Source organism: Triticum aestivum, chromosome 5B (assembly GCF_018294505.1).
Source record: "Triticum aestivum cultivar Chinese Spring chromosome 5B, IWGSC CS RefSeq v2.1, whole genome shotgun sequence".
NCBI lineage: Eukaryota > Viridiplantae > Streptophyta > Magnoliopsida > Poales > Poaceae > Triticum > Triticum aestivum.
Window position 1 is genome coordinate 64301037 of NC_057807.1, and position 14462 is coordinate 64315498.

General features: G+C 50.5%; 1 protein-coding gene and 1 pseudogene across 1 annotated transcript; both read left to right on the top strand.

Moving 5' to 3' along the window:
- Nucleotides 1-496: 496 nt before the first annotated feature.
- Nucleotides 497-4776, top strand: LOC123114639 (ephrin receptor 1-like; annotated as a pseudogene).
- A 226-nt stretch (nt 4777-5002) lies between these two features.
- Nucleotides 5003-12377, top strand: LOC123110425 (uncharacterized). Its single transcript, XM_044530926.1, has 2 exons — nt 5003-8198; nt 12118-12377. The coding sequence occupies exons 1-2, from the start codon at nt 5003-5005 to the stop codon at nt 12255-12257; spliced, it is 3336 nt and encodes a 1111-aa protein (XP_044386861.1). The 3' UTR covers nt 12258-12377.
- Nucleotides 12378-14462: the final 2085 nt, after the last annotated feature.

A 14462-nucleotide genomic window follows, 5' to 3' on the forward strand; every position in this document is an offset into this window, starting at 1 on the left:
TTCTTGAAGTCAAGATCAATTCAAGACGGTCTTGCCTCGGCCTTTGAATACCTTTATCAGTGCCACCAGTCAAAGAAATGAAATTATAGTACTCAAATTAGATTTTGAAAAAGCGTTTGACTTGATTTAACACAATACCATTTTCGGTATCCTGGGTGCTAGAGGTTTTTGTCAGAGATGGCGTAAATGGATCAGAATGGTTTTTCGATATGGCACTTATGTTGTTCTCCTTAATGACCCGAACACTGCCCGTCGATGTGCTGCGCTCGTTTAGACGCCGCTGCCGGAGCCGAAGCCAAACTTGTTGAAATTCCAGCTCTCTGCCTGCCTTGGTCTGAAATTTCTCAAAAGCACACAGGGAGACTATTCATGAACTGAAAGATCTCCTTCCACATCTGACTGAGAAAAATCGGTGTAAATTTGTGCAACGGGACTTGCCTAGAAGACTGACTCCATCAATACCGTGCTCATCTTGTTCTAGCACCAAGAGTCGAAGATGCACCCCTTCTTCCTCCTCCTCCTCACTTTGTTGATTCCCCATGAAATCGTCTCCGGCACAACAGCCGCCACCTTGTGTAACCGCTGGTGCGGCGACACCACCGTCCCCTACACCTTCGGCTTCTCCGACGGCTGCCCCATCGCCCTGTCATGCGACGCCGACACCTCCACGCCGACCCTCTCGTACACAGGAGGCAGCGGCACGTCGTACCGCGTTGTCTCCTTCAACTCCACCATCTCCACCGTCATGGTCAGCCTCCCTGTGTCGTGCATCCGCAGCGTCCCCGATGTCAGGAGGGCGCTCTCGGGCGCCAATTACGGCGTCTCCGCGCGCACCATGCTCTCCGTCCGAGGGTGCCACAACGCGTCGGCATCCAGCTGTATCATACCCGCGGGCGTCATTTCGAGGCTGCTCGACACGGCGCGGTGCGACGGCAGCGATGCCTCCGTGAAGTGTGTCGCCTCCGTTGCGCCGAACGCCTCCGCCGGGTTGGCGTACAGGCAGTTCCTGCGGTGGGAAAACGTAGAGAGGGCCAACTGCGATGACGTGCTGGCGTCGGGGGTGTGTCTGGACATGGTGGATGGGGTGCTGTCGCTGGCCAACGAGGTGGCGGAGCTGGCGTGGTGGCTCAACGGCACGTGCGTCGTCGGCGGCGGGGGTTGCGCGGCGAACGCGACGTGCTCCTATGTAAATACGCCGAGCGGGTCGGTGGGGCGGTGCACGTGCGTGGCAGGGATGAACGGCGACGGGTTCTTGGCTGGAGACCGATGCTACGTCGGTGAGCACTGCTTCCACTTACACTTCCCCTGATTTTGTTTCCAATACATGTCTGAATATATAAGTAGTGATGAATAGTCCGCATAATTTTTGTCAGATTTATAGTTTCCGTAGATTTAGTATTCCCGACGTATCGGGTTACATCATCGGGGAAGTCTGTCATCAACCGAGTATGGTTTCCGCTGCTGAGCGCCCGAAACATCCGTTGCGTAAGCTTTAACTTACTGAACTGGTAGAAGGTCTTTTATATGAGTCTGAGTTGGTAGAAGAGAAGTGGAACTATGATTTATTAAGTTGTAGTAAGCTGCTATTAAGCGTTTTTTCCCAGTATATAACAGTATCTCTGTTAATTAATAAGAGTTCCTTAATCTAAGCTGATGATGCTGTGGGAAACGTCGTACCCTGCTCTGGGGGACGCCTGCATGTTATATTGCCAGGGGCGCGACTCCCTGGATAGCGTACAAGTGGTTTAGATTACAACTTGGGAGAGAAGGAAGAGATATCTAGTTACAAAGGATAACAGAGAATATAAACTGACTATCTCTATCTCTACCTCTAGTCTTCGGCTACAAGGAAAGGAAGGAAGGTGCCGGCTAGCTAGACTGCCGAATCATGTACACATGTGCTGGTTTAACACCCTCCCTTAATCACAACTTGGTCAAGTTGAGATTACGCTTGAATTCCTCAAGACTCCTTGTAGGTAATGCTTTTGTGAACCCATCTGCAACTTGATCTCGTGAGTGCACAAAACGAATCTCCAATTGCTTATTAGCCACCCTTTCTCGAACAAAGTGAAAGTCTATCTCAATATGTTTGGTCCTGGCATGGAAAACTGGATTAGCAGATAAATAGGTAGCACCAAGGTTATCACACCATAGACACGGGACTCGAGTGTGCTTCACACCAAGCTCTTTCAACATGGACTGAACCCAGATAATCTCTGTTGTGGCATTAGCTAGTGCTTTATACTCAGCTTCTGTGCTTGATCGTGACACTGTGGCTTGTTTCTTTGCACACCAAGATATTAAATTTGGTCCAAAGAATACTGCAAAACCTCCAGTGGAGCGTCTGTCATCTGGACATCCTGTCCAATCAGAATCAGAAAAAACACTAACAAGGGTTGAAGAGGACTTGCTGAACGTAAGACCAAGGGCCATAGTATCTTTTACATATCTCACTATACGTTTTGCAGCAGTCCAATGATTTGTAGTGGGAGCATGAAGAAACTGACATACTTTGTTAACAGCAAAGGAAATGTCAGGCCTTGTTAAGGTTAGATACTGAAGAGCTCCCACTAAGCTTCTGTATCTGGTACTGTCTTCTTGACTCAAAGGTTTTCCCTCAAAAAGTGACAGTTTTTCTGTGCTAGATAGTGGTGTTGGTGAAGGCTTACATCCTTGCAATCCAACTCTCTTTACCAGATCAGTGGCATATTTTTCCTGAGAGAGATGAAGGCTATCTCCATGCCTTTTAACTTCAATACCCAGGAAGTAATGCAGGTCTCCCAGATCCTTAAGAGCAAACTCAGCACTCAAATCCTTTAGCAGTCCTGACACAGCTTCATTAGATGAACTTGTGACAATGATATCATCAACGTAAATAAGAACAAATATAGATGTATTTGACTTATTGTAGATAAACAAGGATGTGTCAGATTTTGAAGGGAGAAAGCCAAGTGCTTGCAGTTTCTGACTCAGTCGTGAGTACCACGCCCTGGGAGCCTGTTTTAGTCCATATAGAGCTTTGTCAAGTTTGCAAACATAAGATGGTTTGCTTTTGCTTTCAAACCCAGGAGGTTGCTTCATGTATACTTCCTCTTCCAGAACACCATGAAGGAACGCGTTCTGTACATCTAGCTGTCTGAGACTCCATCACCTGGAAACATCAATAGACAATACGAGGCGAATAGTAGCAGCTTTAACAACCGGACTAAAAGTGTCCTCATAGTCTATGCCATACCGGGTAAGATAATTATACGAGTAACTATATATCCAAATCACACAAACATCAATTTGTTAATGTAAAACATTCATGAACAAGAGCCACACCACAAGGTGGTGCCGGCAGCGGGACGGTGCGGGCGATCGACGGTGGTTACGATGGAGATTTAGAAGGCACTAAGTAAACCACACCTACAAATGCAAACTAAGTGTTATTTTTGACCTTAAATTGCATATAAATCAAATACTAGCACATATAATTCCTTCCAAATTACTAAACTCACAAATTAATCACTATACAAAGCATTGCAAGAGCTAGTCTAGCAATGAGAGATGAAAGGACAAAGTTGCTAACCTTTGTGATCATTTGAATGGATGGGGGCCTTCAAATCTTGACAATTTTTGGGCAAAATTTGTGATGAGCTCGAGGAAGAGAGGGGAAAAACAGAAGAAGTGAGGGGAAAGGAGAAGAACAGAGCGAGCTCGGGTGGATGAAGGGTTTATGTATGACGACCTTTAGTACCGGTTGGTGCCACGAACCGGTACTAAAGGTGCTGGAGGGCCCCAGACTGACAACATCCTGCCACCACTCTCTTTAGTACCGGTTCGTGGCACGAACCGGTGCTAAAGGTTCGCCACAAACCGGTACTAATGAGAGCGGCCGGCTAGCCGTTGGAACCGGCACTAATGGACACATTAGTGCCGGCTCAGAATCAAACCAGCACTATTGTGTCTCAGATTTGACCCTTTTTCTACTAGTGGTCTTACAACAATTAATATATATGCAATTCCTCACTTCTCTTTGATACTTTTAACATTTCAGATATGATATAGTGCTCGGTGTAGGTTCGGCGCTTCTATACCTGCACCAAGAGACGGAGCAACGCGTGGTGCACAGGGACATCAAGCCTAGCAACATCATGCTAGACGCCTCCTTCATCGCCAAACTCGGTGACTTTGGGCTCGCGAGGCTCATCAATGATGGCCGGAAATCGCACACTACCGGTATAGCCGGCACGATGGGGTACATCGATCCTGAGAGCTTGTTGGCCGGCAGGGCGAGCGTCGAGTCGGATGTGTACAGCTTTTGAATTGTCCTCCTCGAGGTTGCCTCTGGGCAGCGGCCAGCTCTAGTCCAGGAAGACGGTGACGTCGTCCACCTGGTGCAGTGGGTGTGGGACTTGTACGGCAAAGGATCAATTCTAGATGCCGCCGACGAGCGACTTAAGGGGGAGTTTGACAGCACGGAGATGGAGCGTGTTATGGTCGTGGGGCTCTGGTGCGCGCACCCTGACCGTGCGATGCGGCCATCCATCAGGCAAGCGTTGAACGTGCTGCGGTCCGAAGCGCCATTACCAAGCCTCCCGGATAGGATGCCGGTAGCGACCTATGGGCCACCGACTAATCATTCGAGTTCCGGAACTTTGGCGCTGAGCAGCGTCAGTGGCCGGTGATGGTGTTCCCACCAGAACAATAGTTAAATTCTCCAGTTAATAGAATCTTAGTTCCTTGTGTTGGTTACCAATCGTCCACGATCAGGAGACAAGTATGCACGAATAAAATGTTGCCACCGTTCAGCATCTACAGAGCAAACACCATGTATATTGCCGGATCATCTTTGTTTGGAAAGAAACTCTTCCTCTTCCTTCTCAGTTTCTTGCACCTGGCTTGATGTCCCTATGCACCACTTCTTTCTGAATGAGCTCTCTAACAGGGCGGTAGGCAGCCGTCACACAAAGATTCTGGGTGAGAGGGTATGCGCGAACATTAGCATCTAATTCTGAAGATGCCACCCCCGGAGCCACCCCCGCCCCTGCGGTGGTCGGCGACGTTCTCGTCGGCTCCTCTAGACGGCAGGACGGACTGGCGCCCCGGAACCCTCTTCCTCGACCAGCCACACAACTTTTTCTTCCTACGGGATGATGGAGGGAAGATCGTAGAGGGAAGACTGCTGCGAAAGAAGGAATGGATCTCGCCTGGAACTGAGATGGTGCTATTGGACTGCCTCATTCGCGTTGGCCACCGGCTGTTCCCGGCGCGGCGCAGACTCACCTTGGCGCCGGGGGCCATTGATCCTAGCTGTGGTTCGGCGGCAAAGTCGCCTGCTGCGGGATCACGTTTTGAGCCCCTGGCCATGGACGAAGTCGCCGATCTGCCTGAAGCGGAGGGGGTGGCGGTCCAGGCGGCAAATATGGTCCTTTCCCAAGCAGATCTTGATGAAGAGGGCGGTCCTTGGACCTCCGTGTCTTGCCGGAAGAAATCAAAAGAGGAGCTAGTGCAGGAATTTTGGAACGACGTCGGTTTTCCGACGCCGGCGTCGCGAGTATGGGAACGTCGGGGTTCCGCGTCCCCGGAGACATCGGCCGGCCAGGAGTGCCTGGGTTCGTCTCATGAGCCGTCCGCTCGGCCAGATGGAGCGCCGAAATCGCCAAAGCCATCGCCGGCGACACCAAGGCAGCGCCGAGGGGTATGCATCAAGCCTTGGAGAGGGCCACTCCCCCGTCCGCGGATCACGCCGCCGGTGGCGCTGGCCGCATTCATGCCGGATGCGCTGGCCGATCCGTCATCTTCGGCGGAGCAATGTCAAGGCGCCGTAACGCTCGCGGCAGCGCATGCATGCAACGATCATGCATCCGGTCAAACAACGCTTCGTCCCATGGGCCTTTTGCATGCGGAAGGGCCCAGCAAGGGCCATGCTGCTCGTTTGGGACGTACTATCAGAAGGGCCGACGTATTTCTTCGCCAAACGCATCTACGCCCTAATACTGCCTCCGTCTGCGCGTACTCTCGGACTGCGCCGCCAACGTACGCTGCTGCCCTGCGCCGGCCTTCGCCGCAGCTCATGGCTGGCCGGAACGGCAACGCGCCTAAGGGGCCTCCTCTGGCCGGAGTTGCGACGCCGAACCCCGGGCCACCCGCCGGCTTTGGTGCTGCTGCCGGACCCTTCCGTTTTGGTGCTTCGTCATCGTCTGCCCATCCTTCCGGACAGCGGGCTGCTCCGACTGCGCCGGCACCGGTTGTCTTTGGGGCCGGCAACAAGACTGCGCCGGACGCTACTGCTCGCCGCAATAAGACCAAGCGCAAGGGGGGGCGCCGTGAAGCCGCTACTGCCGGTGCCGTCCCCTCGGCTGCGCGACCTCCACCGATATTCCCGCCGCCTGCTACGGTGCCCGCCCCCACCAAGCATGTTCCTGAGGCTCGAGACACTGCTCCGATGGTTGTGCCCTCCGCTGAAGCCACTGGACGTGGGCCGAAAGGAAACCGAACTGGTCTTTGGTGTTTCAAATGTCGTTCAGATGATCATCTTTCCAAGGACTGCACGGCGATTCATTTCTGTCATATTTGCGACAATTACAAGCACCCTTTGCATCGGTGCCATGTGCTTAAGCAACCGAGGCCTACCGCGTCGCTCGGTGGATGTGGTTTAGTTAACGCTATGTTCCTGCAGTTGCCGGACTTGCTATTCAAGGAGCACCTTGCACCTCCAACCCTGCCGACTGCTTTGGTTACGATCTCCGGTGGGTCTCTGTCCGCTGCTGTGGTTGAGGTAGAGATCGCCAAGATCGCATCGGTTCAGGCATCTTGGAAGTGGGAAGCCGTACCCCATGGAGACAATGCTTTCTTAGTTTGTTTCCCGTCCGTGGAGGTTTTGAAGCGCGTGTCAGCTTTTGAGTATAATGTCAAATCACAAGACGTGAAGATTGCTTTTAGTGAATGGAAAGTTGAAGAGGTTTCATCGATTCTCCCTTTGCAACTTGTTTGGGTACATGTCACCGGTGTCCCACCACCTCTCCGCCATTTTCTTGGTTTGTGGGCGGTAGGATCAGTCATTGGCGCCACGCAAGACGTTGACTTGGTTTGTTTGCGCCGTCATGGTATTGTGCGCATCCAGGTGGCGGTCCACTCTTTGGATATTTTCTCCAAAAAAGATGGTTCTGATGAAGCCTCGGTCTCCTCGGATGTCTATATAAAGCTTAATGGGTATGCATTTCGGTTTGTACTGGAGGAGGAAGATTTTGTTCCCGACGTTGATTTTATTCCCCGGATTTGGGAAAACCATGATAATGGACATGATGACGGCGCTAACCGAGATGAGGATATGCCTGATAGGGATGCTAACAAGAGGTCAAAATGCATCCAAGCTGTTGATCAAAATTCGGCGTCGGGGTCTCAAGTAAGTGCTGCAGTCCCCATACAGTCTACACAACAAATAGTGCATACTGCTACTCTTGAGTCATCTGTTGTGAGTATGCCAGAGAATATGGATACACACATACACGTACCGGTGGTGCAGGAGTCCATGGATGCATGCATACCAATGCAAGACGAGTTGGAGAAGGGCGGGTCCACAAGGTGCACCACTATGCATGTAACGGATGCTGGAAACGACTCGGCTGCTCACGTGAAGGCAACAACAGTTGTTCACGGGCCACCGGCGCAGCCAACCGCGGCAATTTCTGTCTGTGTTGCTGGGCACGCACAGTCGGCCGTGCATCTGGCCACGACACCAAACGCACACAGTACTGTGCATGGTGCTACCCCGGCTTTGACGCCGCTACAGCCAACCTTGACCCCAGCAGCGCATGCGATACTTCCTGCTTCGGTTGGCGTGCGGGAATCCAAGACATCGCCAATGATGGAGTCTCCAGTTCGTGCGGCCGTTGCCATGGTGCCACTTGGCCCAGCGGCGGATCGTGCTAGAGGATCTTCTTCGGCATCTGATGCGGGCGTTCGGATGGGAGCCACGACGCCTCCCTCTTCACCAACCCTTGGGACGCTTCGGACGACGCCTGCTTTGCAGAGGACTACATCAACTACTCCGTCGAAGACTTTGACGGGGACTACGTCCGGAGGGTTGGCTACACCCCTGCGACGTAGTAACCGTCACTCCCTCAATGTTGATGGTTCTTCCTCGACTGATGAGCACTCTCTTGCGAAGGCAATGCGTCTCCAGGCTTCGAGGAATTTGGACCCCATGACAGGTACCTCGTCTGCTCAGTCATCTCTCTCTTTGTCCGACAACCATATTTCTACCAGTTTAAATAAAGTCGGTGTATCTATGGGAAATAATGATAATGAAATTAATTTGTCGGTACGGGTGCTTAAACATATGGAGATCGACCGCTTAAAGGTTTCTCCGAAATGTAAAATCACCATACCTGACCCCGAAACCGAGGAGGAGGATGAAGCGGATGCCAAATATGATGGCCCGCTTATATCCCACTTGGTTGGTGAGGTTACGGAGGTTGGATTGGATGATGCAAGACCTGGGTCCATGTTTTGTGACTTCATGGCGTCTTCGCGGAAATCTAAATCGCACTCCTCTAAAAAGAAACAAAAACCGCCCAAGAAGGCGAAGAGTTCAACACAAACACAAGTTTCCACATGAGAGGCATGTTTTGGAATAGCAGAGGTCTCTCAGACTTGGCTAAACATAAACACGTCAGTGATTGTGTCCGGGAACACGGTTTGGATTTTGTGGCAATTTCTGAGGCTGGCAAGTGCGACTTTCGCCCACATGTCCTCGATCACCTATCAGGTGGTTTCGACTACGCATGGCATAGTCTACCAGCTCGTGGAAGATCTGGAGGAATCCTTCTTGGGATAATGACAACAACCATGGACTTGTTGGCTTTTTCGATCGGTGAATTTCATATAAAATTTCACCTGCGGAATAGAGCTGACAACTTTACATGGACTCTTGTCGCTGTCTATGGGGCTGCCCAAGATGAGCATAAATCTGCTTTCCTTCGGGAATTGGTTAACCTGGCTAAGAATAACCCGTACCCAATGCTTATTGGGGGGGACTTTAACATTCTGAGGTACCAGGAAGAGAAAAATAATGACCGCTTCGACACTCATTGGCCTTTCCTATTCAATGCTGTGATAGACAGTTTGGATCTTCGGGAGGCCAGTATGTCGGGGCGTCAGTTCACTTGGGCGAACAACCGATCTGTGCCGACATACGAGAAGCTCGATAGGGTACTAATGGATACCGAATGGGAACTAAAATTCCCTCTGGTAACCGTGCGAGCCCTAGAGCGTATCGAGGCCTTATCGGATCATGCACCCATCATTCTGGATTCTAACTCTACGAACCCAGCCACCCGACGCCCTTTCAAATTTGAATTGGGATGGCTGAATAGGGACGGATTCGTAGACATGATCAAGAATGTTTGGGAGAGGCCCGCTGTTGGTCGTACACCTATTCAACGATGGATCTTTAAAATAAGAGCCATGAGGCGACACCTCTCTGGATGGGCAAAACACACCAACGGAATATATAAAAAAGAAAAACAAAGGCTCTGTACCATCATTGATGACCTCGACAAAATTGCAGAGACGCGCACATTGTCTCAGCAAGAGATTGAATTGAAAAATCAATCTAATGAGATGGTTGCCCGTCTATTGCGAGAAGAGGAGATCAAATACTACCAGAGATCCAAAGCTGATTTCATTTTAATGGGTGATAGTAATACAAGATACTTCCAATTGATCGCCAATGGGCGGCATAGGAAGAAATGTATTTACAGTCTCCAACAAGATGAGGGGAGGATCGAAGGTCAGGAGGAGCTCAAAAAGTATATCACCAAATACTACAAATCTCTTTTCGGAGCGCCGACTGAAGGGAATTTCACCCTTGATGAAACCCGAATAGATGATATTCCACATGTCACAGCAGATGAAAACGATATCCTAACGGCACCATTCTCAGAAGAGGAGGTACGAGCTGCGGTGTTCCAAATGGAACATAACAAAGCTCCAGGCCCTGATGGCTTCCCCACAGAATTCTATCAGAATTTCTGGGATATCATCAAGTCCGACCTTTTGGAGTTGTTCAATTGTTTTCATGCCGACCAACTTGACCTATTCAGACTTAATTTTGGCGAGATTGTCTTGTTGCCGAAGATTAAGGAGGCCGAACGGATTCAACAGTTCAGACCCATATGCCTCCTTAATGTCAGCTTCAAGATTTTCACCAAAGTGGCGACGAATAGATTAAACTCGGTAGCTGACCATGTTGTTCGGCCATCTCAAACAGCTTTCATGCAAGGAAGGAACATACTCGATGGCGTAGTAATCCTGCATGAGACCGTCCATGAGATGCACCGGAAAAACATGAGTGGAGTAGTATTCAAAATAGACTTTGAAAAAGCCTATGACAAGGTCAAATGGTCTTTCCTCCAACAGGCCCTAAGGATGAAAGGCTTCTCCGATAAATGGTGCAAGTGGATCCACAATTTTGTAACTGGAGGTAGTGTGGCCATCAAAGTCAATGATGATGTCGGCCATTATTTTCAGACAAAAAAAGGACTACGACAGGGTGATGCCATATCCCCAATGTTATTTAACATTGTGGCTGACATGTTGGCTATTCTGATTGAGCGCGCCAAGCAGGACGGGCAAATTACAGGAGTAGTGCCACATCTAGTGGATGGTGGTCTCTCTGTTCTGCAATATGCCGATGACACAATTCTCTTTATGGAACATGACCTAGACAAGGCTAGAAACCTGAAACTTCTGCTGTCAGCGTTTGAGCAAATGTCGGGTCTTAAGATTAACTTCCATAAAAGTGAATTGTTCTGCTTTGGAGAAGCCGTTGAGGCAGCGGCCGATTATGCTGACCTTTTTGGTTGTGCACATGGACAATTCCCAATCAAATATTTGGGAATACCAATTCACTATCGGCGTCTCACCATTGCGGAGTGGAAGCATGTAGAGGAGCGGCTAGAGAAACGCTTGAGCAGCTGGAAAGGCAAGTTGCTCTCGGTTGGAGGACGACTGGTTTTAATAAACTCTGTCCTCACAAATATGGTTCTCTATATGCTTTCATTCTTCCAGCTCCCAAAAGGGGTCTTGCAAAGACTGGACTATTTTAGGTCCAGGTTCTTTTGGCAAGGAGATGGTGAAAAGAAAAAATATAGGCTGGCCAAATGGAGTGTGGTTTGTAGGCCGAAAGACCAGGGCGGCCTCGGTATTCATGACCTGCAGGTCAAGAATGAGGCCCTACTTAGTAAATGGTTGTTCAAACTTCTTACTGAGGATGGTGTTTGGCAAACCATGCTGCGCAATAAGTATATAGGCCAAAAGGCGGTGTCTCAGGTATATTGGAAAACTGGAGACTCACACTTTTGGGCCGGCCTAATGGCGGCAAAGAAACATCTCTTTCGCTTTGGGTCTTTCGCGATAAAGGACGGGTCGGAGATTCGTTTTTGGGAAGACATCTGGCTAGGCAATGCTAGCCTCCGAGAACAATACCCAGCCCTATACAACATTGCACGCGATAAGAATAATACTATTGCGCAAGTGCTCAGCTCATCCCCGCCAAATATTTCGTTTAGGCGGGATTTGATTGGCACCCGACTTATGTCATGGAATAATCTATTGTCCCGTCTGGATTCGATTATCCTGACACAAGGTCGTGATGTGTTTCGCTGGAACCTTACTACATCGGGGTCTTTCACAGTAGACTCTATGTATCGTGCACTCTCGCATTCTGAGGTACCGGTGAGAAATAACAAAATAATTTGGAAAGCGAAGGTACCACTTAAAGTCAAAATATTCATGTGGTATCTCCGTAGGGGAGTTGTGCTAACAAAAGACAACCTCGCAAGACGCAACTGGTCGGGAAGTAAGAAGTGTTGTTTTTGTACTCACGACGAGACAATTAAACACCTCTTTTTTCACTGTAAGTTTGCGCGTTCTACGTGGTCAGCCATCCAAATAGCGTCAAATTTGTATCCACCCACAAGTGTTGCCAATATTTTTGGTCATTGGCTGGACGGTATTTCAAATAGGTACAAAACGCTAATAAGGGTGGGAGCGTATGCCTTACTATGGTCGCTTTGGCTATGTAGAAATGATGTTGTTTTTAATGACAAAACTGTTTTGCCTTTGCAGGTTATTTTCCGTTGTACGCACTCGCTTCGTACGTGGTGTACGCTACAACGAGCGGAGTACCAACCGTTGTTCAAGGCGGTGTGTACGCTGTTGGAGCAGGTGGCTACGGAGGTTTTTACCCAACATGGATGGCAGCATAATCTCCGGCTCGGTCCACCATCTCTTTCGACATAGGCATAGTGTCGGTCTATAGACTCTACTGTTGCCGAATTGTCGGTCTTTTATCTTTCTACTTATCAGACTACTGGTGTTTGGCTGTGTGCATCCTAGTTATGCAGAGGCCGGGTGATACTCTTAATGCTTTGTATCACTTTGATGCTACATTTTGAGATAATAAAAGCGCCCTTTATCGAAAAATGCACCACTTCTTCCTCTTCCTATCTGTTTCTTGCTTCCTCATGAAACCTTATCTGTTGATGATTCTTTTGGTTCTGCGGTGCCCAGCGGCTTCGTGGAGGCCGGCTCGACTCATTTGGCGCGAGACAAAGTCTGACTAGATGAGACAACTGCATCGCCGATCTGGGCCTGTAAGATCATTTCAGAAATTTCCAAGTACTAATAAAATCACTTTGGACGTTTAATGTATGCTTGGACTGAACCAAGCTCGGACAAAATTTGAGCTACTTCAGAAATCAAAAAAATGCATGCATCTGCAGTTCTGCACCAATTGACGATGATGGCATGGCTACTTTTTCATTCGATTCAGATGAGAATGAAATTCAATCAGTTTTGTGTGCAGGTATGATTTAAGCATGATTGCGGTTGAGTTTCTTTTTTTAGAACGAAGGCTCAAGTCGAGCCCGGCTTTGAATTAATGAAGCCATCAATCGGTCAGGATTACAGCACCATCAACTTACAGAGTCGAAACAAAGAAACAACTGAAAGGGTACAGAGTTCTGTGCAAGCAGCTAATAGGCTTCCTACCATCTACAAGCAAAGATGAAGAATCTAAAGAACAAGAACAACTTGAAGACGATGAAGCCCCCCCACCGAGTGCAATCCACCCCGCCGAGACACCAGCATGCTTTGAGGAGACCCAACTAGCTGGTCAAAGTAACGCTGACAGCTCCATGGGCTACGGCCGAATCGGAGACAACCTCCTACATCTCTGAAAGGGGCTCCCTAGCCCCTTGCCTGGCACGAGGTGTCGATCCGTCGGACGATGCAAACGCTCTCCCAAGAGCAAAGGTGTACAACCAACGCCATTGCCACCCAGAAAGCCATACCAGAGCACCACCAACACGCGTCGCCAAGCTCCACAAAGGGAAACATGGCACTGGGAAGGAACCTACACGCAAGGAGAAGCAAAATGCACAGTGGGGCTGCTGATGACAGAGCAACAATGGAGGGAAGCCACATGACCGAACTTGCAGACGGCGCCATGACCGCAGAAAGGCGAACAAGGAACCACCAAGACACCACCAACTCCAACCATGTCGCCGCCGAACGCCCACCAACCAGACCGAACTCACCACCACCCCATGCTCACTGAAGGCGCCACCTCCATGAAGGTGACGTCACCGCGAGCGTAGCTGCCGCCCAATCCAGAGGGATTTGGGTTTTCACCCCGGTACACGAGCAGGGGAGAGGCAAAGGGAGAAAGGGATAACCTTGACGGCGCCTACAAGTAGGAGATGGCGCCCTCAGGCATCGCTGTCGTCGTGGCCAGCAGAGCCAACCTTGAATTTCTCTAGGCCCCACGTCTCCCCCACCCCGACCATAGACGCGGCGCCGGCGACCTAGGGCGGCCGGAGACCAGATCTGACAGGGGCCGAAAGGGTTGGGGGCAGAGGCGTCAGATCCGGGGCGGACGCCCCCGCGGCCACCACGCCCCACAGCCACCACCCGCCGCCGCCTCGCCACCCGCGCGGCCAAGGGGGACGGCCAGCACCAGCAACAGCCGCTAGCTGAGGTCGACGTCGCTTCACCACCCGAGGCCGCCGCCCCAGCTCCAAAGCCCCCTGTGCGAGACAGGGCGGACAGATCCTCGCCACCACCCTCACCGGCGGACGCGCGACATTTCGGCGACCCCCTCCGGTGGTGGCGAGGGAGAGGGGTGGTCGGCGGCGGGCTAGGGTTAGCGCCGCTCGAGTCGCCCCTGCGGGAGCGACGCGGGGGCCAAGGGGGAAAGGGCCTCCACGGCCTGAAGGAGGCGTGCTTCGCTTGAGTTGTTGTTGCCTTCGTGTGGGAGGGAGCTCTATTAATTGGAGTTGAGTCTTCTTTGTCAGGCTTACAGTTTGCTTGATCGAGAATTTGAGACATGCAGCTCCAAGTCATTTCATCTCTGGCGCGCGCTAAATCTTAGGACGCACAACTTGCGTATATATATGGGATGGTTGTGCTGC

Excerpts from the sequence above, each read along its gene's own strand:
- LOC123110425 (XM_044530926.1), top strand. The coding sequence starts at position 5,003 with ATGCCACCCCCGGAGCCACCCCCGCCCCTGCGGTGGTCGGCGACGTTC. Across the intron at positions 8,199-12,117 it reads GAATTTGGACCCCATGACAG|GTTATTTTCCGTTGTACGCA; the intron begins GTACCTCGTCTG and ends TTGCCTTTGCAG.